General features: G+C 36.9%; 4 protein-coding genes across 9 annotated transcripts; 1 reads left to right on the top strand and 3 right to left on the bottom strand.

Annotated features, from left to right (window-relative positions):
- Positions 1 to 102: 102 nt before the first annotated feature.
- LOC140768024 (probable RNA-dependent RNA polymerase 3) lies at positions 103 to 15,183 on the bottom strand. 6 transcript variants are annotated; one of them, XM_073108096.1, is made up of 19 exons: positions 14,762 to 15,183; positions 14,459 to 14,681; positions 14,238 to 14,367; positions 13,448 to 13,522; positions 12,721 to 12,910; positions 11,877 to 12,069; positions 11,299 to 11,386; positions 11,037 to 11,180; positions 10,065 to 10,139; positions 9,881 to 9,952; positions 9,257 to 9,363; positions 8,987 to 9,135; positions 8,577 to 8,799; positions 7,610 to 7,835; positions 6,556 to 6,611; positions 2,952 to 3,111; positions 1,999 to 2,143; positions 772 to 944; positions 103 to 677 (listed from the first exon to the last, which is right to left on the bottom strand). In XM_073108096.1, the coding sequence occupies exons 1-19, from the start codon at positions 15,105 to 15,107 to the stop codon at positions 441 to 443; spliced, it is 3,012 nt and encodes a 1,003-aa protein (XP_072964197.1). In that variant the 5' UTR covers positions 15,108 to 15,183; the 3' UTR covers positions 103 to 440. The 6 variants fall into 6 exon arrangements, 4 of the variants coding, with proteins under 4 accessions (XP_072964197.1, XP_072964196.1, XP_072964198.1 ...); XM_073108095.1 differs by lacking the exon at positions 6,556 to 6,611 and adding an exon at positions 6,139 to 6,284; XR_012105670.1 differs by lacking the exon at positions 6,556 to 6,611 and adding an exon at positions 6,139 to 6,284 and having other exon boundaries at positions 541 to 677; positions 2,036 to 2,143.
- A 759-nt stretch (positions 15,184 to 15,942) lies between these two features.
- On the bottom strand, positions 15,943 to 16,760 carry LOC140768874 (uncharacterized). The gene has a single exon (XM_073109323.1). It carries the CDS (start codon positions 16,667 to 16,669, stop codon positions 16,028 to 16,030), a length of 642 nt encoding a protein of 213 aa, XP_072965424.1. The 5' UTR covers positions 16,670 to 16,760; the 3' UTR covers positions 15,943 to 16,027.
- Positions 16,761 to 19,148: 2,388 nt separating this feature from the next.
- LOC140768779 (uncharacterized) lies at positions 19,149 to 23,379 on the bottom strand. Its single transcript, XM_073109183.1, has 7 exons — positions 22,724 to 23,379; positions 21,502 to 21,540; positions 21,131 to 21,201; positions 20,438 to 20,502; positions 20,239 to 20,328; positions 20,059 to 20,151; positions 19,149 to 19,820 (listed from the first exon to the last, which is right to left on the bottom strand). Exons 1-7 carry the CDS (start codon positions 23,161 to 23,163, stop codon positions 19,407 to 19,409), a joined length of 1,212 nt encoding a protein of 403 aa, XP_072965284.1. The 5' UTR covers positions 23,164 to 23,379; the 3' UTR covers positions 19,149 to 19,406.
- A 2,956-nt stretch (positions 23,380 to 26,335) lies between these two features.
- Positions 26,336 to 27,329, top strand: LOC140768852 (uncharacterized). The gene has a single exon (XM_073109290.1). It carries the CDS (start codon positions 26,386 to 26,388, stop codon positions 26,950 to 26,952), a length of 567 nt encoding a protein of 188 aa, XP_072965391.1. The 5' UTR covers positions 26,336 to 26,385; the 3' UTR covers positions 26,953 to 27,329.
- Positions 27,330 to 27,705: the final 376 nt, after the last annotated feature.

Raw genomic sequence — 27,705 nt, 5'->3', positions numbered from 1 at the left:
TACGGGCCAGTAACAAAGTCATCAAAAGTAGAAAGAATGGATCAACCTTCACAAATATGAACACTTTTTTTAATAGAAATAAGTAATTTAATTAAGGGCACTAGAATGAATACTTCACCAAGTAAAAGAATACAAAACGTAATGTAGGGAAAGAGAAACTAATTATACATATCTAGGCACTAGCCCACAGAGAATAGCCGAGTTCCTAAATACTGGTGTAACAAAACAATACATCGCATATGCACCCATAAAGAATAGAAGAGCTTGTGAATACATCACATGGCACAAGAGCTTGTGATGTGCACTAATACGTAGCATAATACACAATAAAAGAAAATTCAGTCTCATCACCATTACAACAGAATAATTATACAACCTTTTACATTAACCACCATAATACATGGCACTGCACTCCAACACCTAAGAAGAGTCTTAACTGACTAGCGAAGAATTTCCTTCAGCACCGAGCGTGAACATGAAATTGATAATTCTTCCTGTTTCATTATATGCAGTAGACACAGTGCCCGTCCTGCAACCTTCCAAGCAAAGCCACATTTACCCACAGCCCCACTATTCTTTGCATTGTTATAAGCAATTTGATAAATTGCAACTGCTTCGTTGAAGATATCATTGCGTGGCCTTGTGCTCTCTTCAAACTCTGCAGCTCCATATAGAAGCTGAAGTTTCGTAAAACCAATTAAATGCAAGTTTAGACTCTTTCAGAGACACCTCTATATATAAAAAGAAGAAAAAAAACTTTGCTATTCTCACCTCTTTATATTTTTGGAAAACTTCTTGCACCATCAATTCTTTAGATTCCTTAGATTCATGATCCATAGAACAGAGCCGTGCCATCTCTTCTAAGTAATCTCGGTAGCGCGTCATCCACAGCTGCAAGCAAGACTGAGGAGCTTCCTCACTAAAGCATGGAAGTTGGCAAATCTCTGAAACACCAAAATAGAAAAAGGGAATGTAAAACAAGAAAAGGATAATGCAGCAAACCACTAAATAAAAGCTAAAACAGCCATTAAGGCAAGTCCTTTCTCCTAAATTATTTCCTCATAACATAAAACATAATTTACAACATCAATATGGTAACAAGAGTTTCTGTTTCTCCACATAAACCATTGCCAGAATCAGCTCAAGACTTTCAATTAGGCAGATACTGTAAAAATTTGTTCCAAACTATTGCACAAAAAGTTGGATTATTCAACTGGAATGAAACGGTAGAAGATAATAAGAACACATCCACCCTTTGCATTATAACTCAGAATTGATGCTAGTCTTGTACAATATTATAAACATGAATTGTACTTGCAACCACATAATCTCCTACTGTTTTGAGATTTTGCTATATCCATGTTTCGTACACTACTGATGGTTGGCTTACATACAGTGTAAGCAATATGCAACTACAACACTGCAATTTTTTTTATACATCACTGAATTTATTCTTACAAGTATGTTGCAACAAAATGTGGTATTTTGTGAAAAAACATTACAATGATCAGAACTATGACCATTTCTATGTATCCATAATGATAGGACCTAAAATACTATGAACTTAGTGCACAAATAAATCAAATCAATTTACGCTTGTCATGTCCCAATCAGATCTACACAAAAGAAATAACTAAAGATTGGATGCAAAAACTGAAATAGAAAAATGTGTTATCTGCTACCACCGTCCAAAGGTGACAAGCAAAGAATAATTGACAGAATGATAAGCCAACTGTGGCTTGACTATTAGTGGCAATCACAGAAAGCTCACTAAGTACTACTTTTCATGAGTAAACTGGATGTAGTCACATCAGCAAAGTCACAGATAAACCCACAGCATGGGTATCGAGCTGCATTTATATATGCATTATATAATGTTCCACTTTGTTCACCAAATTGCATGGTCATCCTACTATTAATCAACTTATGGTAAAAAATGGTGGCCGAACACTTACTACATGCAAATTATCACAACTCACTACAATAAAAAAAGCTTACCACTTGATAGAAAATGCTCTGTTCGTGATGACTTCACCTTATCATGTATCACCCCCAAAATTGATGTTGAATTATAAGAATCATCGTCTGACCTTCCCATGAAATGAGGATACTTTTTAACCTTCAACTCAGGAGGCACCTCAACCTAACTCAGAAAACAGAAAATCAGTAGAATAACAGTTTTAAATAATACAAAAACAAGGCATACATAAATTTTGTAAAGTAGACATGGTCATTGACTCATTGCCACTAGTGTTCTCGGAATCACATATTGAAGGCCTGTAATGCAAAAAAAGAGGTGCAATCTTGACATCATCTCTATCGGGGCAACTGCAGTACAAGCTGATAAAAAGATGTTGGACCAAACTTACACATGAGTAATTTATAATGATCCACAAGCACCATTGTATGCTAACAATTGGTGTCTGTCCAACATAAATTAATAAATATCAATCCATTCTGTTTTTCTTTTCTTCATCTCAGTTTCTTTTCTTTTTCGTTTTTCCTCTTAGCTAGCTATTAGTAGATGATAAGACATCCTGAATTCCAAGAATCAATGAGAAGCAAATTTGTAGACTACATGGAAAAACCAAATCTTAAATTGTCAGTTATACATATAAATGGATTCCTTTAAAGTGATATTAGGATACAAATATACATTTTTACGTAATTTATTATCCTACTTTTCTTATGATTTTTCATATCTTGGTATCCGTATCATATCCTATATCCACATCCATGGTTCATAGATTTTACAATCTCAAAATAGTTAACAGCGTAAAGAATTATTTAACTTCAGATTAATTCAAGGTATATAGGTGAAAAATTTTGGTATCAAAACAGAACTATGGAGATAGTTTAATTTTTAGCATCCAGAGATTAATGGGACAACAAACACAAGGAAATATCAGTGATGGAATATGTGAGTATTAAGCTTTAATGATGAAATAAACCTTTATTCCACTTTTTGGGGCATCCACAGCATCGTAATATATATCGACCAATTGAAGCATCGCTCTCCTTAGGAATTGTTTTTCTTCAGTACAAACATTTGGAGTCAAAAGCCGATCCATATAGGCTAGCCAACAATCTGCTGCCGCACTTATTGTGTAACTGGATTGCACATCACAACTTCCAAATATAAGGAACATGAAACCGCACTAAGACATACCGAGATTAGATAGTTGCAACACTATCAGTTCTGGGAGATAGCAAGTTCCATTAAAGGTTCTACTGGAACATCTACCAGTTTCAAAACAATTGTAGAATAAAGCATCAATGACGGTCCCATTCAGCTTAAGTAATAGAGTAGTAAAGCCTCAACGAGAAGAAAACCCATTTATAGATCAATATAAGACACAGCAGCACAAGAGAAAAATGGCAAGATAATTGCAAGCAATTAAAGCAGATTACGAAAACACATACTTTGTAAATGGTTCTTGTAAACTTTAGGTGGATTATTCATAAGTTCAACAATTAGTTGAATATATGAGAATACAAAAGACTGTCAGAGCTAGAGTACTAGAGTAGTCAACATCTAAAGATTCATATTCTAATGTTAGATCACTTCAATATTCTTCCAAGTCTACAAGCTGCTTGAGTACTAGAATATTAAATGTCTAAATACTCATACTATACAGTAATATTTTCTTCAAAATCACCTCCAAGGAAAAAGAACAATAATTCAAGTTCTCCTTTTACCCTTTCCTGTAGTTCATTTCTTTGCAAGAGAACAAGAAGCACCTAATCGCTTATACCAACTATCTGGGGTCAGCTATATAAGATTACAACAGTATAGTTTCTATCTCATTACCCTATATTAGCATAACAAATAATCTAAACTGACAAAATACACTATAGTTCATGACAATTGGGAAAAAAATGTGATATGACTTTGATTCAACTTTAGAAACTTCCTCCTACCTCGAGGAACAAGTATTTATGAAGGTGAGGCATTTATCATGTTCCAACATCATGACACCAAAGGATTGTCGCAGACTATATTATATTTCCAAACCTTTATATGATTTCTTTAAGACTTCATCAATAAAGATAAAAAAGGGCAGAAAAATTGCTTTGAGGAATAAATTCTTCCAAAAGTTAAATAACCTAAGGGCAATATAATTCTTCAGAATCATGCTAAAAACAAGGTTCCAAGAGTTGGGATTAGGATCAGCTACCAAAAAAATACAATACATATCAGCCATTTCGATATCAAACTACTTTTTAACTGCATAAAATTCTAGAAATTATTTAAAAATGCAAGAAAACTTCTATAATTCAGAAAAAGGATGGAAAAAAGAAAATAAAAATTACTCATTATGAAGAATAAAAATAAAACAGTACTCCTTTAAAACCAAGGTTCCAACTATCAGTTTTGAGATTGGGATCACATGCTTGAAAACACGAGACATATCGATCATATTGGTTGTATCGACCTTCTGTTTCGAACGACGTGGATCGAGGATTAGTTGAATTGACCATAACGGCCAATTGGTTTCAACGATACAAATCGGGATCAACCAATACTTCAATCTGTTAGGTTTTTATTTGTTGACAATTGTGTACAAAATATTCTAAGTGTATTTTTTACATGTATATGAGCTTTACACAAGTCTAGAATATCTCTGGTTTGAAGAATTGCAAGGTTATTGGAGAAAAGCTGTTGAGTTCACACCGCGTTCACAAACGCGTTCGAACGCGGTGCGTTCACAAACGAGTTCGAATGCGAAATTTACGTTCACACAGACAGAGAGTCACGTTCACAAACGTGTTCAAACACGGGCACTGCGTTCACACAGACCGAGAGCTGCGTTCACAAACGCGTTCGAACGCAACCTGAAGAATTCAAGCTGTCGCGTTCGAACGCAACCTGAAGAATTCAAGCTGTCGCGTTCGAACGCACTCGAGCCCGTTCGAACACACCAACAAAGTTTAATATTGGACTTTCGTGAGTCATGAATATCATGAGTACGGATAAAACTCAGATTTGGCTCTATCTTGAAGATCATGAGTACGGATAAGACTCGGATTTGACTCTATCTTGAAGATCATATATAAGAATTATGAAACCCTATCTCTAGGGTGGTTGAAGAAGGATTATTGAAGGAGACTTCTTGAGACTACATCGGTTCTTCAACGAAGAAGGTTCTACTCATCTACAAGAATTTAATCTTTCGTCTTAAGGGCGATCTAGACGAAAGATCAATCTTGAGGGCTACTGAGATTGGACTTCAATCACAAGAAGCAGTGAATCATGGGTTCTAGCGATCAAGACTGAAAGGAACAAAGTCGTTTGGATCGACGGGTTGTTTTGTGAGTCAGTCTTGTAACTGTTACTATCATAGTGATTGGTTTGGATCCGTGGTTTTTTTTCCATTTTGGGTTTTTCCACGTTAAAATCTTGGCATTCATCTCTACTTTTGTTCTTAATATTTTTTCGGACTTTTACCTAAGCGAACAAGCGATATAATTGCCTAGTGTTTAGATACATACGTGTGTCTACGGGTATTTTCACAATCCATGCTTGAAACCATAATGAAGTCTGAGCTAAATCTAGTAAATTTATATATTCGTAATTTATAGCTACAAAAGTGAGATAAAAATATCTCTCTTCATTGTTGTTCTGCAGCAATAAGAAAGAAAGAGAGAGAAAAGAGGAGTATAAAAAAATAAAAAGAAAAATAAAAGAAAAAACACTCACTCGAGTATACCAGAGTGCAAAGTCGTCGAATGAGCTTAACAAAGAGTAAGTGGGAAACGAATGCGTGGGGAAGCGAGAGAGAGAGAGAGAGAGAAAGAGAGAGAGAGAGAGAGAGAGAGTAAAAGTAGAAAACTTGAAAAGAAGGTAGATGGGAACAATTACCTATGTCCCTCAATTAGATCCATTTTGGATCCGACCCGAATCTTTAAACAACCCGTTTTGGTTGGTCCCAATATGACCAAAATTGGCTCGAAACCAAGGTGGGACGAGATCAACAATGGTCGATCCCGTTCCACCGTTCCCTATCTATATTCAACTCGAAATTGGCCAAAACAGCCATATCTGGCTAAAACATAACCTGATGTGAAACATCACAAATGTGAACTACGATGAATGCAATTCAAGATTCAGTAAAGGCTACAATTTGTTAGGAACACCTTGGTTTGAATCGATTGACTAAAAATTGCTGAAAGAGCATCCTTTCCAAATCTGTACTTGACAATTGACTAGGCCTTGCATGTTGCATTTTCTTTGGTGGAATTGCCCGAACCCATGGTTCACTTGCTTTAAAATGCTCCAATAACTGAAAATCATCCAAGAAAATTCTCATTGTAAAAGTGATGTAATGAGCAAAAAAGCGCATTACTTAGTTACATTCAATTGACATCACATATCTGAAATAGCAATACACCTCAGGTAATCAAATAGATGATATCTTCACTAAGAAGTTTGATTGCACCATAAAATTAAGTAAATAACCTAGACAAGATATGGTGCTAAAGACTCCAGAATACCTGAATAGTCAGTATATATTTAGAGACTAACAAAGTAATAAGGCTCAAAAGTATCATCACCAGTAAGAAGGCTCAGAAGTATCATCGCCCATGACAAGTAATGAAATCCCAAAGACCTGCAAATAGAAAGGTGACCTTCTATAGCTATTTCAAAAACAAAAAACATTGAACAACACAATTGACTCTCAAGCGTGCTTATTTATGTAGGTTTCTTTCATAGCCTATTTAAATAAATAGCTCGATAAAACAAGCAATGGTACATAGTTCTCTTTTTGAGCCCATGCAAATAAAAATTGCTGACCAGGAAAATTGGGACAAAATATAACACTTGAATGTGAAGATATATAGAGTTGAAATAGAAATTTTATTTAGAACTTGAGAAAAATTTCTATCACTTCCTGGCCATTGAATGCACATTGGAATAGTGAAAAGCTAACCTATGATGGAGAGAGAAAAAATACTCAATTTATTCCACCTTGTGATGAGTTTGTGCAAATACAGAGGTGCATGCCAAAAAGTGTCAACTTTTGCTAAATTTTAACAGTACATATATATATATATATATATGATCTGCAATAAGGTCAGACAAGAGCTCCACGTTTGTGCAAACACAGAGGTGCATGCCAAAAAGGTGTTAGACTTTTACTAAACTTTAATAGTACATATATATATAAAATAATCTGCAAGAAGGTCAGAGAAGAGCTCCATGGGCTATTACATCATTACATGTGCTTTTCATGATTCAGGGGCTATTTAGACAATCAAGTTCCACAGATGTTGACTGGCTGGTACTGGCAATCTAGGTAAAAGAGACAAATCAAAGGGAAAAAAGGGAATCTCGCCAATCAGCTTTTATTTCTACGATTCAAAGAAAATACTACTTCAACTGAGTTGTGGGCTAAAATTCCATTGGAAAAAATGCCAGAGAGGTGATTATTGCATTCCCCTCAATTCACCTCATTCTATACATGTGTAGGCAGCCAACCTCAATCTTCCTCTTCTGAGAAGCACAAACACAGATAAAGATTCATAAACATGAAAGAAAATTTTCTAAGAACATGATGTTTTGGCAACTAATGAATTGAACAATATATCTCAAAAAACAGAAACCAACCTGTGGATTTCTCGATACCCAATAGATGTCACCATCAAAATCACTGTTTGCCATCTCGTCAGCCAAAGACCTTGGCCCATTAACTGGGAAAAAGATAGCATATTTAGCATTTCCTACAATCTTCTCCAAGCCCTTGATGTAGGTTGCAGTTAAGATGTGTATGTCACCGAAGTGTAAACCTGGATGCTTGTAAACAAGAACATTCCCAGAAACATGCCCATTTTCACTGCGTACATGAAAGGAACATAAATGCCAGGTATGCAAAAAAACTTACTAATGAATACATAATCAACAGTCTCCAATATAAAATGGAGCACAATAAAGAACAAAGATATCAATTTGATGGCAAAAAATCAAGAGAAACAACACCAACATTTTCACAATATTATAAATAAAGCCCTATAGATACAGCATCCTATTTGCCAAAAGATACCAAGCAACACCCTGAGTTAATTTTAATTTAACAAGCACATGACTGAGTGAATTAAAAAGTAGAATATTTCACTCATTTCAAATGATATTTTTATATTTCATAATTACCCTAATCTCACTCCTCTAATATGACCTTTGAAAATAAAATCAGTAGTTCTTAGATCTTAGATTGGTTGATCTTGTGGAATTCAATATTTGGATGCAATTTTAATAATTTAATGATTTGATTTGCTCCTATTTTGTTCGAGATCAATGTTTTGGTCTATCTCTAAGCTGTTTTGGCTGCTTGATTCAGTTCTATAATTAAGTTAATCTAATGGTCAGGTTAAATTATATCTATCTATCAAACAATAGAGAGTGGCATAATATTTCTTAGCAAATAAAGGGTTCTTCTATTTGAAAAGAGAGCTTATTTGTAATATAGTCAAAACGTGGGGTGTCAGTTGCAATTGTCTCAAAAAAAATTAAATATGCTGAAGCTTTTACTATTAGAGATTTGCACGAAATAAAATAAAATACAATTGTCTATACATACAGTATAATGCAAACTTCATTAGGTTTCAATGTTCCAGTGGGATCTGTTGTTCCCATCAAATAGTAACACTCACTCACAGGGACCTTTCCTCCCATAAGTCCCTTCTTTTCCTCCTGCATCATCACGGACAATCGAGACTTCAAATATGGTTCATTAAGTGGTATTCCACAGAGAATCATTCTGGCCGCAAGAGAGTCATCCATATCAGCATAATTAAGTGCAACTGCCATGTTAAGCCAACAAAGTAGGTAAAGGATAATAAGCCAACACGAATACAAATAAACATATAAAATTCTGAGTGCACCAGATCTTTCTACAAGTAACATTGACATCATTTAGAGCAACAAAGAATATACTTCAATTTACTGTAACATGTATAGCACGAAAATAATTGTACCTAGAAAAGTTACCTCGAAGTGCAGCCCTTGTACTATATCTAGCACTCTCTGCATCATCTAATGCATTCCTCAAAAGTTCCAAAAAATACTCTTTTGGAACTCCTCCGTAGTGAAGTAGTGCAATTAAGTACCTCGATAAACATGTTCTCTTTGGTCGATTGCTGGGATAAGTATAGAAGCATCGAGCATCAAGTATCAACAGAAATTAAAAATAGAAGAAGAATAAAAGAAGAACAAGAAAGAAAATAAACCATACTATCCTTAGAGATCCGGGAGACATACCTTGTGTTAACTATTTCCAAAGAGTTGCAATACTGGATGTACGAAATGCTTGGGTCTGATTCCACTTTTATCATTGAAGGTCGTATACAAATAGTTCTTGGAGGAAGCTACAACAGAAAATAGGATATCTACTTAAAGAAAGAGCTTGAAATTAAAAATACAAAACAAAAAGGTTAATATTCTCTATACATGAATGCCAGAACACCATTTTCTGTGAGAACGTTATTTGACTTATTTCATTCACAAAAAAATGTAAAACATTTATAACAGTATGATAGAATGTAAAATTGTTTGATATTAAGCAGACTTATTGACAAATGACTGCAATAGTGATGTATCAGAGACATGCGAACAGAATCTTATACTTGTTTAAATACAAGGTCATGAGCTTAGATAATTTCACCTTGACTAATAAGCATTACAGGGTAAAAGTTCGTAGGCTGCATTTGTGTGCAACAAGCCAACTATTTAATCTTATGATCTTATCTCTATCTTCGTATTACTGTGCCATAGAAATTGACCTGGTCTACAAAGACTACATAAGTTACAACCAAATTCCTTAAATTGGAGAAAAAGAATACTTTTAAAACGATTGATTTTACAATCAGAAGATTCAGAACATACCCGTTTATCAATGAGAAGTGTTCCCTTGACAGCAGAACCATTGTAGAACAAACGGAACTGGATAAGAAGAGGCTATAGAAAATGCGAGAGAATTATTAGAAGCTCCATTAATCATGAGCAGTATTAGCTGAAAATTGAAGCCAAAGAACTTCAAGAAATTAGAAATTACATCTACTGTGCATACCGGTTCAGCAGCAAGATACCTATGGTTTTTTAAACTAGAAAATCTCTCTGAAGAATCACAGCCATCCAAAACATTCTGCAGAGAATAAAATGAATAAGCAAATGGATATCACAAAAGGATAGATAGACAAAGCAAGTGGAAATATACTATAATATGTAACATTAGAATGGCTTCTGTTACCACTTTCTAGACTTAAGAAAATGACAAACGAGAAACTAAGGCCCCCATTGGTTGAAGAATAAGATATATTTATCCATAAATAAGGAATCCCTTATTCATGACTTGTATCCAAACATCATCAAATCTAATATAACTAATAGTGTAATTAACATTCTCATGGTATTACTAATACTATGGATACCAAATCCCTTATCCTTGGTTTCTAGAGTTGGAATAAAAAGAGACTATCTATCCTAATATTGCAACCAAACACAAAAGGCATAGCTCTCCTCTAAACCATGAAAAAAAATGAATGTAATCTTATCTATATATTACCTTACTCTTCAACCAAACAAGACTAAAAAGCTCAGTCTAATGAAATCTGCAGATGGAGAATATTTTCTAATATTCTGAGGGGAAATTACATAAAGATTCAACTCTTTCAGATAAGGGTAAAAAGAATTACATGAGAAAATTATAATGTTGTGAAGATATCTAGAAGATGAATCAAGCGTCATATTATTTAAATCCATATATCTGTAACTTAGGTTATAGTTGATCTGCACAATCAATTCTAGTGCATATTATCCCCAAAGTTCCAAAGCAAATGAGAATAAATCCAAGCTAGCCTGACCAACAAACTACTATCGCAAGTTTGGTTCATTGTTCAAGCAATTTAGATCAACGATTTGAACAGCCATAAACCAACAGGGACAACCAGCCGCTTTGTCACACATAATATCAATGCATAAAGTGTGCCAACAATTTATGATTATTTTCCTTACTAGAAAAGTAACAAAGAATGTTTCAAACCAGGATTTCTTGGGGCATCAAGCAACTCCCTTTGACAATATTTCCAGGACATTTCATAGCCAAATCTTCAGAAATAAACCCAGTTCCATCTGTATGGATCCTTGGCTCGCAATCTTCATTATAAACAATGTTTCCATATTCATCCTAAATGAATCCAATTGACACTGAATATAAGATTCCACCAATAAGCTGAGCTACAAGAGATGCATCCAGGATAAGTATAGAACACCTACTTGAGGAACAGAAGAAGAAGCTGGCTTACCATGCAAGGTATGTCCTCAATTTTTTCAATATGAACAGATGATAGATCAATATCTAACTTGATAGTCTTGGACAATATTAAAGAGAACCTGCATTGTCCATTTGAAGAATTGGTAAACACAATCAAATCTCATATGGTTTTGTTAGGCTGCCCACAAAGCTACTTGCAGCTACAAACCACAAGCAAAAATTAGACCGAAGTAGACATTGAATTAGGAAGCTACAAAATCCTTCTCAACTGTTCTTTTTCCTGCATCTTGACACATGACAAGCATGTCTACATGTGAACTTGTACTCATCCTCCCAACCAAGTCCTTTTTTTATATAGAAGGCAACCAAACCAACTCATTTATTCCTGCAAAAATAAAACAGAACATCACCACCACCCCTTCCTCACTCCCAAATGGAATAGGAATCACTCCTGATCTTTCTGGACAATGCTGTTCACTGTGGTCTATACTTTGCTTAAAGTTGCAGCTCCAGGTAGCTTTGCATGACACAAAACAGAACCTACATGTATAAGCACATGTATGAAAAATCTAAGTACATAGACAAACAGAGTACAGTAAGAAGCAAAACCTGGCCATATATTTTGCCAAGCTAGAGACCGTATGTACATGCATAAAAACTGTACGTGCTTCATGTATCAATTTGTCAGAAAGAGTATATTTATTATCCATAGCCCATCCAGACTCGGTTCGAACGAAATAACACCTAACAGAAGAAGAAGTTATGCTTCTCTTCTTCTCTGCTTTGCCGCCATCCTTGAAAACTGGTAACGGAAAAGATTCGAGAAATAGAGTGTTAGTTACACCAGAGGCCAGATATGAAATCATAAAAGTACCAATCTTAATATATAATTTAAGTGGAAACGAAACAGAAAGTAATAGAAATGAACAACAAGAAAAATTAAGTGTTAATCACATTATGTATACTAAAACTACTACACAGTGAACCAAGCTAAGATAATGTGGTCTGCCATCCTTACAAAAAGATGGATATCACATGCCTTGTAAATGTTCATATAGAAAGCTTTTTTGTAAATATTTGACTACTTGTGCAGTTTCATAAAAACTTCTCAATAGTAAAAGTACATTCATTTCTAATTTCTAGTAGCATAACTAGAGTTGATAGATCTTATACAACTAAAACATTCTTGCCTCACTTTTCCAGCCTTAAAAAATTTTAAGAGTGGGTGAAATATGTACATTTTAAAAGACATGACAAAGGACAAAATGACCAACATATAACATCAGGAAATGTGCATTTAGTGAATGACACCAGGTACTATAGGAAACAGGGTATCATCTACTGAGCATGCTCAAAAGCAGCCATTGAATTTACAACACATAACAAATATAAATTGATGGAAAAAGAAAAACATACTTACAGGAACAATTAGAAAGAAGAATAAACAACATACCAAAGAAACGATAACAGTGCAAACCCACCATGATGCCCTCCTCTGCAACTTTGTGGTATACAAAACAATAAGTGCCAAAGCTGTAAGCAGATCTACTTTCTTCATTCATCTCAGCAAACTTTACAACCAATACATTGTCATCTCCAAGGACTCGCTGCAAGTGGGTTTTGGTGGTCTGAAGATAGGGTCCCTATATCCATTAACTCAACAAATTAGCATTTGCAAAACAAGAAAACAAGTAGGAGAAATATTTGAAAGGAAGAAAAAAAAAGATAACACCTAAACAGCACCACCACCTAAATGATTAGAGAACACAAAGGAACAGAACTTGAGTTAAGCTACAAATTTTAGCATAGTCGATGCAGAAAAGTGAGCTACATGATAGTACAAATATCAACAAGTCTGAGTAAATAAAGAATATGGTTTTTTTCTCAAAATGCAAGATAAAAAAGAATATTAGAAATTTAGAACCAAATCATGCAGAAGTTACTGCTATTAACACACAAACTGAAAGAAGGATAAAGTAAAACATCAACTAAGCTTTGATACTCACAATGTAACCAAAAATAACTCAAAAAGAATTATCCGATATAAACTTCTTCAAAGCCCGACACCAAATCATGAATATATGGTAGCATTAAAAGAAAACATGAACTCAGACTACAAACAGAATAACAAAAACAAAGAAACAGCTTTGTCATGCCAAATCATCGGAACTAATACAAACCTTAAATGTCACATTTCCTTCGATATCAACACAACAGTGATAGACATGTGTCTTTCTTGAGTCCCAGTCAAGATTCTGCAAGTGTGAAGAACAAAATTTTATTTCTTAAAGTCACTGTAGTAGACAATATGTTACTCTTATAAGGAGATTGGAGGATGGGTCAAAATATCAGATTGATGGAGAACAGCATCTAAATCAAATCTTAACTCCAAGATACAGCTGATTTTGACAGTTTATGGTTTGGAACATCCAAAGGGTCAAGTTTTCACCAATTCAGCAAGTAAACAAGACTGATTGCACCACTGGAAATTCATGTAAAAGCTAACTTCTAATACAAGCTGCAAAATAACATGCAGGGCAAATCTTCACCTGGTAACAAAATTATCATCCTTCTGTAATTTATCATCAACAATTCTTCTACCCACGCACACCTAATTTAGTGTAAAAGAATGTGATACCCCAAAAAAAGTTAAATACTTGAGCCAAAGATAGACTTAACATTATTCACTAGAAAGTAATAAGTTATTTTTTGTGCCAGCTCTATTTAACAGCACAACAAACATGCATTGCATATCAGAGCTACACTTCACAAAGTTTCATACCATTTATGACGATCTAAATGACTAACTCTATGTCAACAAGGTAAACTTAGCAGTGGATGAGTGTTTCTTATATGCTTTTATAACAACACTAATGTATCATTAAAGAACATCTAGCTACAAAGATCAACTTCATGTATAGCTTTCAAAGAAGAAAGATCATGATAGAAGAAAATTCCATGAAGCATAACCTTTCTCCTATCTGATTCTGAGATATACTTGCACCCAACCTCTCTCCAGACCACCGATTCAAACTGAATCATTGGCAAGCTCTCTAAACTCTTAATGAAGTCCACCGGTATTGCCTCTTCCAGCTTTTTCCTGTGAAAAAAGAGAAAGTAAATGCAAGACAGCTTAACCCACAGATACCTTCTAATCTTTCGCCACCAATGACGCCTACGCCTAAATTTACCTTCCAAGATAACTCAAAATCAAGAAAGCCTTTCTAAACTCGAGTTCTCCCAAGGCCAACATCTGTGGGGTCGCCAAATTCTTCAGTGGATTCTCACCATCCGCCTCCATAGGAGCCATCTTGCGAATGGGACTAGTCATCTCCCCACGAGACATCTGAATAACGGGACTTGCCATCTCTCTTGGACTGATCTCTTGAGACAATGGACTAACTACAGATTCCTCTGTCGAAGAACCAAAAGGTCCAAAACACAGAACGTGAATCTTGACGCATTTGATGTAAGAATTAATTATGGAGAAGTACCTCTGACCGAGCTAAACCCAGGGGAGGATGGCCCCGAGAAACACGCGCTCTCCCGGGTGGAGATCCCCTCGGCGTTTCGAGCCAAGACGACATCCGAACTCTTCGCCATGTAGGTGATGAATCTTGAGAGGTCCTTGACTCTGGATTCTGCGATCTGGCGCAGGATCCGCAGCGAGGCGTCTTCCCCGATACGATCGAGCTCTCGCCGAGCCACGTGATCGGGAGGAGGAAGGGATTGGTTTCGGCAGATCCGATGGAGTAACTCTTCCACCGCGGCGGGGAGGTGGAGGTGGCGACCGGAGGGAGATCGCGTAGGAGTAGGAGAATGAGGAGGAGGAGTGGCCATGGTGGAGACGATGAGAAGACCGAAACCTAGTAGGGGGTTTTAGAAGAAGAGGGTTTTTGGTTATCTTTTGAAGGCGTAGGCAGGGGAGAAGGAGGTGACCGCTTAGTAAAACGTTCTAAAAGCGGTTTCGCGCCGTGTGTGAAGAGACGGTTCGATGGGTCGTACAGGACGGACTGTCAGTTGTCAAAACGACCTGCGCACGTTGCGATTTCTTATCGGTTAAGCTTTCAGTTAAAACTAATTACCTACTTTAAGTGATCTTCCCAAATACATATTATACATCGTGTAGGTGATTTCATGCCACGTCGGCACCTTTGCGATGTTCCTCAATAGAACTAACTTAGCATGCGATTAGAGAATTTTAACAAACTAATGGTCTGATAATCCAAATATAAACCCACTTCTATTACTAACGAATTTTAGGGTCGGATTTAGAACGAACAAATGGGTTAATGGAGTTCGTTACCACCCGTAAATGAGTAGGCCGGTTAACCAAAAGGAAGGAAAATCGACGTCAGCTTTACCTTAAAGTTACTCGGTTAAAGTCACACAACACTTGTGGAAGAAAGCAATGCACGACTCGTGTATAATATATTAATTAACATGGGATGGCAATAATTGCCGACCGAGAGCAGGTTAATTAGGAGGTAATTAGGTTTTCGGTTGCAAACTTCTTAATTATTAATATTTAATAGAATATGGCTCATCTTAAGACTACATTGTAGGAAAGGAAACTAAGCAAAGAATAATACTGAAAAATCTTCCCAGATAATTTTTCCAAACAAGTAGTCTAATAATTAAACTGAAGAAAATAAGCAGCTAAAGAGATTAGAACTCACAGCATAATAATTCCAGCAATTTAAGCTTACGATATTTACACTGGAGCACAAATATATTTTATTATCTCAGTGTTGACTAACTCAAGCTCGGAAACTATACTCCGGTGTGTTTGCAACACTCCTCTGTAGCCGGAGCTGCTCGTAGAACCTCCTGATGAACTCCTCCGCCTCCTGGTCGACGCGGCCGTCCGCCTCCCCCTCCTCTTCCCTGATCGGGAACGGCGAGTCAGTTATCCTCAGCTGCCTCACCACCGCCGGGCTCTTCCCGAAGCTCCACATCGGCGTCGCCGCCGCCGACTCGGCATCCGACGCCTCAGAATTGAGGATGTCGAACACCTTCGCCATCTCGGCGACATCGTAGTCGCTGTACTCGTTAACATTGTTGTTGCGATGGCGATGCTTTCGCCTTTTGAGATGGAACAAGGGATAAGAAGGCGTGTTGCTGCAACTGAATTCGACCTCGCGAGGATTGGAGAAGGAGAGGTTCGGGTCCATGGAGCGGCAAAAGAAGGCCGAGACGGCGCTGCTCGTGCCGGAGTAGTGGTGGTGGTGGTGGTGGTGGTGGAAGGTCATCAGATTGCCGAGGGCTTTCCCGGCAATCTTACCACGCTGGAGGAGGAGGTGGAGATCCATCGCCAGCTTCCTCTTGGAGACGCCTTTCCGTATCATGTAGTACACCACCCGTACCATATGCAAAAGACGCTGGGCTACAGTCGTTTCCATTGTCGGATTCTGTCCTTTTTGGCGTTTTTCGGCTCTTTGGAGGGGTTTTGTGGAAAATTTCTGAGAGAGAATGAGGAGAGGAGAAGGAAGTGATGACTTGCAACGAGGAGGAAAGTGGGGGGGGGGGGGGAGAGGTATTTAAAGGGGAAGTAAAGCGACAAGAGGACATTATTGTTAGTGGCGAGGATTTTACCATAAAGTCCTCACGTAGGGACACATCTCGAAAACGTGGTTTTATTTAACTGAGATAGTTATTACTAATTACTAATTAGCCTGGGGTTGGCTCGAATGAGTGGTCGACACCTAGCCAGCCACGTGGCGTCCATATACACGTCTGTGCCTTAGAGGGTAAGCTAGAAGAAGAGTTCACGAGTACCTTTACTAGCTAGAAACCTGGTGCTATGAAACCAATACCTTGGTTGATATAATTAATCGTATTCTACTTAATTACTCCATGGTTGATGATATAGTTGATTTGAGCATCATGACTTCATGACCCACGCAGGGGGACTCTTCAAATGGAATATTAAGTTTCTCTAATTACACCTCCTCCAAATTAATATGTTTCTTTATTAATTACTCAACCGAGCTAGCTAACCAATGGACCAGAAATTATACACGTCCGTTGTCTTTTTGGACTCAAAAGGCGAAATTGGATGGCCGAGTGGGGGTTGTCACGATAGCAACATATGTCCTTAATGGTGGGCGCATGCAAGAGTAGCTCCATCGGGCCCTAAAAAGCACCAAAGGAGGGGAGGCCATAACTTTTATGCTAATTAATTACAATTATAATTAATTAGGTTAAGATCATATAAAGTACTACAAAGACTCGACTAATAGAGCTGGAAATTTTTGCTAACTAAGTTGCCTTTGATGTTCATAATTAAGCCCATATAATGGATAAGCTTTTTTTTAAAAAGATCTAGATATAGTTCTCAATGGCATGCATAAACTTATCCATTAGGAAAGCTTAAAGGGTGAGCCAAAGTGCCCTCCTCTATTATTAACTCATTCTTTTTATCAGTTCTGAAAAATAAAGCAAAAGGAAAAAAAAAAAGAAAAAAAAAAAAGAGAGAACTCTATCATATGTCCGATTTCCTGTACCTGGCAGACGTACAAAGAGAACACCCTTTGAGCTGTTGATCAAGAAGGAGTACCACGAAACTGTACCGGCAGGAGATGGACGACCTAATCATTCATAGAGTTTTGGTGATAATTATTGGAAGTCTTATACTTACACAGCAAAAAGAATCACTCGTCTTATGTTATATGACGATTAATATCCAATGTAGCTGAAGATGAACAGAAGTATCAAGCTATTCTTAGAAGCAATGTTTCAGTGGTAAATATTTGTCATTTATATTTCCTATAACATCTTCCTTTGGCTTAGTATGTGGCTGTTATTCATAGTGAGTGGTGGTCACTTTTGAACAGCATTATGATATTTGGAACCAGAAGCCCTTTAATTCCTTAACAGCACTCCTCTTTGAAAGATACTAGCTAGCAGCTGTACTAATGAGGCAGTCCACATCTAGATGCACTTTAATTGTTACAGACTTTATTAGTCCTCAATTTGATCTTATGATAGTATATTTTTTTTTTTGTAAGACACACCGAGAATTATCTGAAACCCACAGAGAAAACCCCCAGCCTGTAAGGCTAAGTCTTAAAAATTGCTACTTGATTGAGTTCCCTTTTTCTTCACTTGCAATGAGATAATTAAGACGTGATTAATTAAAGGGTCGACAGAGATTTTGTAGTAAAGATAAGATCAGAATGAGTGGATATATATTATACTTTTGAGTTTAAAGGATTTGGACTTTATTATCAGATGGGCAAGCAGAAGAGATGAGGAGGAAGAAGTAAGAGTGGAAAGCAAAAGAAAAGGCTGTGGCTTGTGAGAAAGGAAAGAGGGCTTAATTATTATATTAGGCAAGTTGGGCAACAGCAAATGATAGGAGAGCTTTTAATTAGGGCATTCATGAGGCTTTAAACTTAGCCACTCATCCTACCACACTTGACTAGTAGCCCAATTATTAATTATTCGGTAACTTGATTGTATGTTGCTCTGATGAGCAATCAATTGGTCGACACCTCAAATCCCACATATATGATTTTGAGGGTTTCATGTCACCATCTCCATGGAAATATCAAATAGGTTTGTGACCCATAAGATGCAAATGATTAACGTATATATGGCAAACAGATTGGATAAGAGTCACAAATAACAGAGCTTTATGAACCATTTGGTCATGTGGCAAAATTTAGTGCTTCTTTTTGCTTCTAATGGATAAATATATCTTGGATAATTTTTCTCACGCCAATCCCCTGTAAGTTGAATCCTAAGAGATGTGCATGACACCAGAAACTATAATTAAATGAGAGGAAAAACAAAAGCCAATATCTTACTCAATCTCATCCGTACTGTTCTAGTGACTGAGACACCAAGTTCCTTGGAACAATACGACAAGATTGCAAATATAGAAAGCAAATGTTTTCAACATTTCAACTAAGCTGCACTTATTATTTACAATATGTTACCCTTTTCTTTTAGTTTTTGCTTTTGACGAATGCATTTATACAAACGTTGATTTCACAAGTTAGCAATGCCCAAATGTGAAGAAAATAATAAAGACACGGTAGAGATCAATGGATTCAGATGAATGCGAGAAAGGTCCAGGTTTGCCAGGAAGTTTGCAATTAGAAGCTGTTTGCACCATTTGCATTGTTATCTCCATTAGTTTCTCTGCTGTAACATCCTCTCCATCCAGTTGATGATATCACTGCCTATTTCATCACGCTCGGGCTCAAAGAGAAGGTCGTGTAAGAAGCCCTCATAGAGCCTAATGTCTTTGTATATTGAGGCAGCCTCATTGTATAGATCTTGAGAAGCCAACGGATCTGTCACCAGATCCGCGGTTCCATGCAGAACCAGGAACGGAACGGTGATCGATTTCAGGTTCTGCATAAGATAAGATGATATCCTTAGAATCTCATGGCCTGTCCTAACCCTTATTGGCCCAGTGTAAACCAGAGGATCAGAGTATTTAGCTAGCATAGCAGCAGGATCCCTTGACACAGGAATGCCTCTCTTGTTGGCTCCCTTGAATTGGAACTTGGGGGCTACAATTGAAAATATAGGTGCCACAGCCTGCAAAATAGCAACCAATGTGTTATCACATTCTTGTTCAATGGGAAAAATATCAACTTCGATATTGTTACATGACATCAGCACCACAGGCGTGTGTGTTTTGATCCTTTTATCCAAATGGTGCTTCAGGGGCAACAGTTAAATAGAAAGATGGCGTATAAAACAAATATACAGAAGAAATAGTGAAATACTAATACAGGAATATGCCACATATGAAGATAGTGTAACAAGGATTTACCCCCACAATAGGATGAGCCGGTTTTACCCGCAATGCTGGTGAGGTTAGTATAATTCCTTCCAGCATGGATTCAATACGAGGATAGGAAGCTGCCTGTGAAATTCTAACTAGAGATGAGCCAAGAAACAAAGACAGTCTAGAAACTGAAGTTCCAAAACAAAATCTCTTTAGATGAACTACCTTTAGAACCACAGCTCCACCAGTAGAGTGACCAAAGAGGAAACATGGAATGCCAGGATTATCCGATTTGACTTTCTCCAGGAACATTCCCTATTAATTGACAGAGGAAACAATCAGTACTGATTGCCAACCAGAATGATCAAATAATCAGTTATAATTGCCTAATAATCATCGGACGATAGAAAAAAAAAAAACTTACTATGTCCTCCACAACATAATCTAATGAAGGTACATATCCGTGCAATCCATCACTACCACCATGGCCTGTCAAAGAACAAGATACATCTGGTTGTTTTTTAATCTTACAATGAAATTTTATGTGATTTGTGTTTCTGGCTAGAAGAAATTCACAAGGATATCAAACCAGAAGAAGGATCTAGCAATCAAAACTAGAGTTCGATAGATTCAATGGAAACTGAAAGGAGGTCTGGTCAAGAGTCAAGACAAAAGGTTACAAACAATGACCTTATGTAACTTGCCATGGATTAAGATGAACATAGAACATCTAAAATTTATAATGCATATTGATGGTTTATGTTTTCCTAAACCAAACAGTAAAGAACATAACTCAGTAAAAGTAAGAAAACAAAAAAATACTTGAGCATTGGGGATCATCATCTCTCCAATTATGCATGACGAGAGATTATTTGTAGAAAACAGAAGGAAAAGATGAGAATTTTTTTCTAAGAAATCTAGAGTTGATGATGCTAGAATATTTTTTTGCACATCAGGTAGCAGAATTATTTCCAAGATATATAATCTCCACTAACACCCCTTCCATCTGAGGATACTTAATCTTGGTTCTTTGTCGACATAAGCCAACTGCTGGGATAAATTGGGAAGGGAACCTGCAAGCACATAAAAAAGTTGGAAGTAAAAAAAAAAACCCCACCTATCCAATCCATTGCATATACTCCAAAGTTGCATGATGTTAGCTGCTCCGCAAAATGTGCATATCTTCCACTGACAAGAAGGTCAAGATGCAATCAGATAAGATTCTATATAACTTGACAGTGTTGCTTTGGTGTGGGAATCTTTTGCAATTAGCTAATTGTTTAGACATGTCCAAATGAGAAGTATGGAATAGAGGAAAAGGCAAACGTCAATAACGGAGTCAGACAGACTGATGGTCTTCACATGATTAACATGAGTAACCCAAACTACTTTTGATAGTTCATTCTACTTTTTTGTTAACCATTTCTCACACAAAATCAAAAAATGAAACAAAAGCTACAATATTTGACAAGTTCATGAATCAATTACCTGTGCTCATTGAGACCATGAAGAATCAGCAAAATGCCCCTACAATTGACAACAAGAGAGAGAATCTGTAAACGATGTCTCATGCAACTCATAAACCAAATTACTAATATCTTTGCAGAACAATTCTGAAAAGGAAATAAGGCAACTATTTAACACACACGAGCATGCAATAACAAGTAATGTCCGCACACAATATTGTTAGAAAGAATAGAATGAACTAGATATGCAGGATCATCTATTAGATTGTTAACTAACTCCCTAGGAGGGAGCAAGCCTCATGTACCGAATCTTAATAGTTAATAACTTAATATGATCAAAATCTTAAAAAGTGCTAGTTGTATAATAACTTTTTGTGTATAAAGGAAGATGCTATAATGGGATAAAGTATGATTTATCTAATACTCTCCGACACACAGGGTTCTCAATGGCCAGCACAAAGACGTCAGTGCATCATGTGTGTTAGTCTAAGCTGTCCGACTGAAGTCTAATCAGGAATACGTAAAGTACGCATGAATCTAGAAAAATAGTGACATGCAGAAAAATTGTCACGAATAGCTTTTGAAGTCCTTTGGCCCCAAAACTAATATAAGTTTTGATGATTTACGAGGAAAGTACTAAACTACATAAATCTTCTGGTTTTAGGACCAAATTATGTATGACTTAAAGGTCCAAAACTTGCTACAAGCTAGCAACCTAACTTTTGCAGTCCACCATCTATTAACAAGGTGTTTCACAAAGGATGTTCTTCCTTGTCATACATGCAAGACTTCACTTTTCTTCATTTCTACATCTTTACATTGTCAAATTTCTCGATGCACTTAAACCTTCAAAATAAGGCATATCATAAAATAAGTTTAATCAAGTACAGTCTACTTTCACTCTTCAGGCGCCTTCAAAGGGGAGTAAATAGGAAAGGTAAGATAACACCGACAAAACAATAACCTGGAAATAAGACAACTTTTGTAAGAAATTGTTCTGCTCGCATATCAAAATAAATCCGCCAATCGTAAAATAAAAGTTATAATTTTAACTCATTTAAGCTCCCAAAATCATCAATTCCTACGATTCAATATTTCAACACCCAAAACCAATAGGAGCATAGATTGTGATTGTTTTCGACGACTTCGAATCAATCGACTGGAATTGAAGCTGATATATATAATTCTCCAAATACTAATCAAGAGAACACGAGTCTTAACCCTATAATCGGATCGAAGCTCACCTCATGTCCCCCGTTGTCGCCGGGAGCCACGATCGACAGAAGAGCGCGTTCCTTCTGGGTCCCACGAGCTCGAAAGTCTCCCACCTACACCTCCCTCCGCCGGTGCCGTCCGACGATCCCATCATATCCACTGCCTCCGCGAGCAGCTTCCGCCTCCTCGCGTCCTCCTCCTCCGCCGCTCTCCATCTCTTCCTCAACCCCCCTCCTCTCCGACTCCCCGAAGAGACCAGCGCTGCCGCTCCCGCAGCCGAGGAAGACGAAGACTTAGAGCTCCGGCGGCGAACAAGGACGAAGAACCAGAGGACGATGGACTGGAGTAAGACGAAGAGGCGCACGAATGTTCTATGCGACGGGAGTGATTGCCCTATGTTCCTGACGACCGGAATTATGCGGCCGCTCGCACCGGACGTCAGCTCTTCGACCGGTACGATTCGCTCCATGGTTTGTATCTCCTCTCTTCGCGCAACCGAACTCTTCTCCGAGGGGAAGGAGGGCAAATGGAAAATGTCTTCTATTATTTAATTCACTATAATGAAATTTCTTCTTTTCTTTCAAAGTAATCCTTCTTCTACATATTCAAAAATCGAGCACGCAACATTGCCTTCCGCTACTTTAGAGTATAGACCTCTTCCCCTGCTCTATGAGGAATTGCTATTTCACACGCTGCAGGAATTTACAACACCACCATTGCGTGCCAGTCTTTCAGTGGCTGTATGCCTACGCGCTTGTGGTGTTTCAGCATGACACGTGGAGGGTTTGGGTTACTGATGCGCTGGTCCTCGTTTTTTTCTTCTTTTTTTTTTAATTTTTATTTTAGTTGGTTGCGTTGGACTTAGGTGGATCCGTTTTAGTCACGTCACAGCTGACGGAGGAAGGGCGTGGTTCGTGTTCAAAGGGGGCATCGGGTTGATCCGAACCGTTGATTAGATCCAATTTGGGTAGATAACTGCGATCCTTATCCGAGATCTCATAACTTCCCTATGTAATCCTAATGTGGCCGTTATACCGTTGTAGGCTCTGTCTGAGACCTACAGTTTGCAACGTCACTCTACATCCGTACGCGATGATTGTTCTCTTCTGGAGCAGTTAAATTAAGAAAGAGAGAGAGGGACAATCTCTTTAGTCCAATTCTAATTAGATTGGGCTCTTGTTGGGCTTTGAGGTATCCATTCAGCCCATACAAACAAAGTAATGGCACCTCTATTGTTCAAGAAAACTTATGGAAAATACTGTATGTTTTATAGCTCTTCTTCCGTTCCTTTGTATGAAATACTTAATTAGAGTATAATAAGAATAATAGGTTCGACATGCGATTACTTATTTTTAAATTATATTTTTAGTATAAAAACATAGAATAATTTTGTATGTATATTCTTCTAAAAATATCTTATTATATGCATACTCTTATAAAAAAAATTATTTGCATATATACCTTTCAAAGTTAATATTTGACTATATTATATACCTTCTAAAAATCTCTTGTTTACATATATACACATATGTTAACGAGTTATTTTGCATGTAGACCCTCAAATTTTTTTTTAATGTATGTATATATTCTTTTAAATTATATTTTTATATGTATATCATTCATGATTTTTCTTTGACAATTATATTATGTTGGTAATTTATCAAATAAAAAATATATATACTCTTAATTGAGAGTAATGTGTATCAGTGTATGTATCAGAATAAGAGTATTGATGTCTTTTAATAATTAACTTATTGAAAGTTAATTAAATTCTATTTCCTCAATTATATACATATATCTTATATGTTTAAGATTAATTTAAACTAAAATTTTATAACATATAGAGATAAAGAATTAAATTTAAATAGAAGTCTATCTCTTATAGAGATAAAGAATCCAATTTAAACCATCATAATATGAAATGATATATCTTATAATCAATGCTTAATCATATCTATCACATCTAAAAGCTAAAAGATATAAATCTTAATGGAATAAAATAACGTGTAACTTGGGAGTTAGGCGTACCTAATCTAACTTTCTTAAATAACTAATGTGTCATTGTTTAAGTAATGTGGTGTAGAACTGATATGAGAAAATCGATTATTGTAGCTATTATATTAAAATTATAAATTTTAGAGTTACTGAAGTATTTGCCTTATTATCATGTACATCCTACCATATTTATTATTATTTTTTTAATGCTAAATTTTGTTTCTAATGCCTCGAGCATGTTAGTTTTCTTGATGAAAGACAAAAATAGGGGCGATAAAAAAATAGAAATAGGAATTAGATTTTAAGGTTACATGCAGAGTATTTTTAATTTTTATATTAAAAATAATAAAATATTTCATATTCCATGCTATGGTTGTATTAAAATTAACATAAGATACTTTTTAGGTATTAAAAGAAAAATATAGGTGACATAAATATTCATATGTGGAGTGTTAATGTGATAATAAAAGGTTAAGCCTTTAAACTTGCTACATATCCATCTAAGGCTGGCTTCGGGAAAGAGAAGCCAACATGCATGCATATATGCTCTTGAAGTAATTAAAGGGCACCTTACTCACAGTAACAGCGAATTTGATTCTTTTCCACACCAAGTCCAAGTTCATTGTGTATATATCCAAATGCCATGCAGCCATGCAGTGTGAACGCGCCACCCAAAAAGAAAGGCACACGTCCCTAGGTTTCATGTGATTATTACGTACCTCTCTCTCTCTTGCACTCGCCACCTCACTCCTATCTCCTTTCTCTCTGCATTAATGCTCTAATGGTGCCATTCACTTGACCACTCATCAACTCTCTGTCTCTGTCTCTGTCTCTCTCTCTCTCTAGCGCAGTACGCATCAGGCTTCACGTGATTTCTTCTCCTTTTCTAAGATTCAAGGTATCTCATGGTTGAGAGAAAACCATGTCGTTATGTACTCCATCCACTCATGTTATGATGCAGAGAAGAGCATACATGCATGGCCAGAACAGTTCGACGCGTGAATCTACCTATTTCGTATTACCCTTAACTAGCTAACTTTCTACAATTATTACGCTGCAAGTTGCTAATACCATTTGGTCAAGTTAAAAAGTTTATTTCAACCAACAACCATCCAGAGTGAACAATAAACTCCTAATCCTTAGAGAATTGAATTATAAAAGACATTAAGACGTATTAGTATTGTTGCTATATATATATATATATATATATAATGCATCCACTTGCAAATTCTTATGGTCCAGGGAAGAGTGTTGTCATCTCTGAGGAGATATACGCTGATCATATAGACTAGCTAACAGTCACATCAACTTCACGTGCATGCAATAGAATTGCACAAGACCTGGCTCACAGATTTATTTGAACCTGTTGGCTATAATCCGCTGATGAGGTTAAGAATGCTGGAAAGCCAATATGTTGATGTGCATGTCTTCATTGCCATAGATCAACAATTCGCTAATAAACGAAATATGTTCTTTCTAACAAATCTTCATGAGAAATCTAGTGCTTTCAAGTGTCCTCTATTTTTAACTTTATCACGAGGATGCTTGTGGTCCACATGAAGTACACTTTATAGGCTCACTGAATGGCACACAACTAGTATAAATAAGCCCTACCGTGACCTACATGGTATTACTATCTAGTTCTCTTGATACACTAATAGAGCACACTGTTCCTAAAGCTGAGAGTTCAACAGCCATGGCACCCAATGGAGAAACCCTAATCATGTCCTTCTCGCGCAACAGCTTCGACAAGCCTCAGAAGTCCCGTAGGCTCTCGATAGAAGGACTCCAACGGGCGATGTCCGATCTGTCCTTTGATCTAAGCAAAGAGGCCATGGACGTGAAACTTACACCTATATCGGAGGTGGAGGACGCCAAGTGCGAGTGCTGTGGCATGTCTGAGGAGTGCACGCTGGACTACATCCGGCGCGTGAGGGAGAAGTTCTCCGGTAAGTGGATATGCGGGTTGTGCTCGGAGGCGGTGAAGGAAGAGGTGGAGAAGAACGGCGGAAGGAGAGCCGAGGCCCTTGATACACACATGAGCGTGTGTTCAAGGTTTAACAGGATAGGAAGGACTCATCCAGTTCTCTTCCAAGCCGATGCCATGAGGGAGATACTAAGGAAGTCTTCGAGGATTGCAAGGTCCAAGTCTAATAGCCCTAGAGAGAAGGAGGCCAATGCAAAGAAAGCTGGCATCACGAGGAGCTCAAGCTGCATTCCTGCCATAACAAAAGATATCAAGGATAGAACACTGACCAAATGAGCTCCTTACGTACTACAAGAATCATGCATGCACGATTTATGAAACATATGCAGTTAATTAGGGTTCTAATTAATTACTCTGAGGGTGGTTTTTTTTGAGGGTGTTTATATTTATACTTCACGTTTAAGTGTTTTCTCCCTCATTTCTACCGTCAGAGTTTAGTTGAAACTTTGTTTTAACTTTTCAGAGGTCTATAATCACCTCTATTCAGTTTATTTTCACTTTGGTGTATGTTCTTTTTCTTCCTTTTTTTTTTCCGTGCGTCGGTGTAATTTTACGAGCCATAGTTTATGCATGGCTCTAAGAAGGATTAGTTCTAAATCCTCTAATGAAATGTATGCTCATGTAATTAATTATTATATGAATCTTAATGTCATTGGGAAATGAGACTCTCTTTACTTATAGTCTGCAGATTCTCCTTCTCCAAATGTATTAATGTACGTGTTTAATAATGGCAATGGTCTGAAGGACGAGATGATTGGAAATGTATGACATAGTTACAAGATCACTACTCTATTTCTCGTTTTCTTTTGCAAACGAACACCTATCCTTTTTACATATTGCAAAAACTTCTCTGGTTTACAAATTTGCAAATGGAAATGTAAGAGAAAAGGATAATATAGTATAAAAAAACAAAAACAAAATACTTTCAGAGTTATACGCATAAGCCACTCAGAATGGTGTGTTCAGAGCCGATTTGTGAATGTGCGTTAAACCCGGACCCGACCCGAATCCGAAATGGGCCCGGGTCGA

Source organism: Typha angustifolia, chromosome 10 (genome assembly GCF_048772165.1).
Source record: "Typha angustifolia cultivar Huaian chromosome 10, ASM4877216v1, whole genome shotgun sequence".
Classification (NCBI taxonomy): domain Eukaryota; kingdom Viridiplantae; phylum Streptophyta; class Magnoliopsida; order Poales; family Typhaceae; genus Typha; species Typha angustifolia.
The sequence above is the reverse complement of the archived record's forward strand: the minus strand, read 5'-3'. Positions and strand labels throughout refer to the sequence as shown.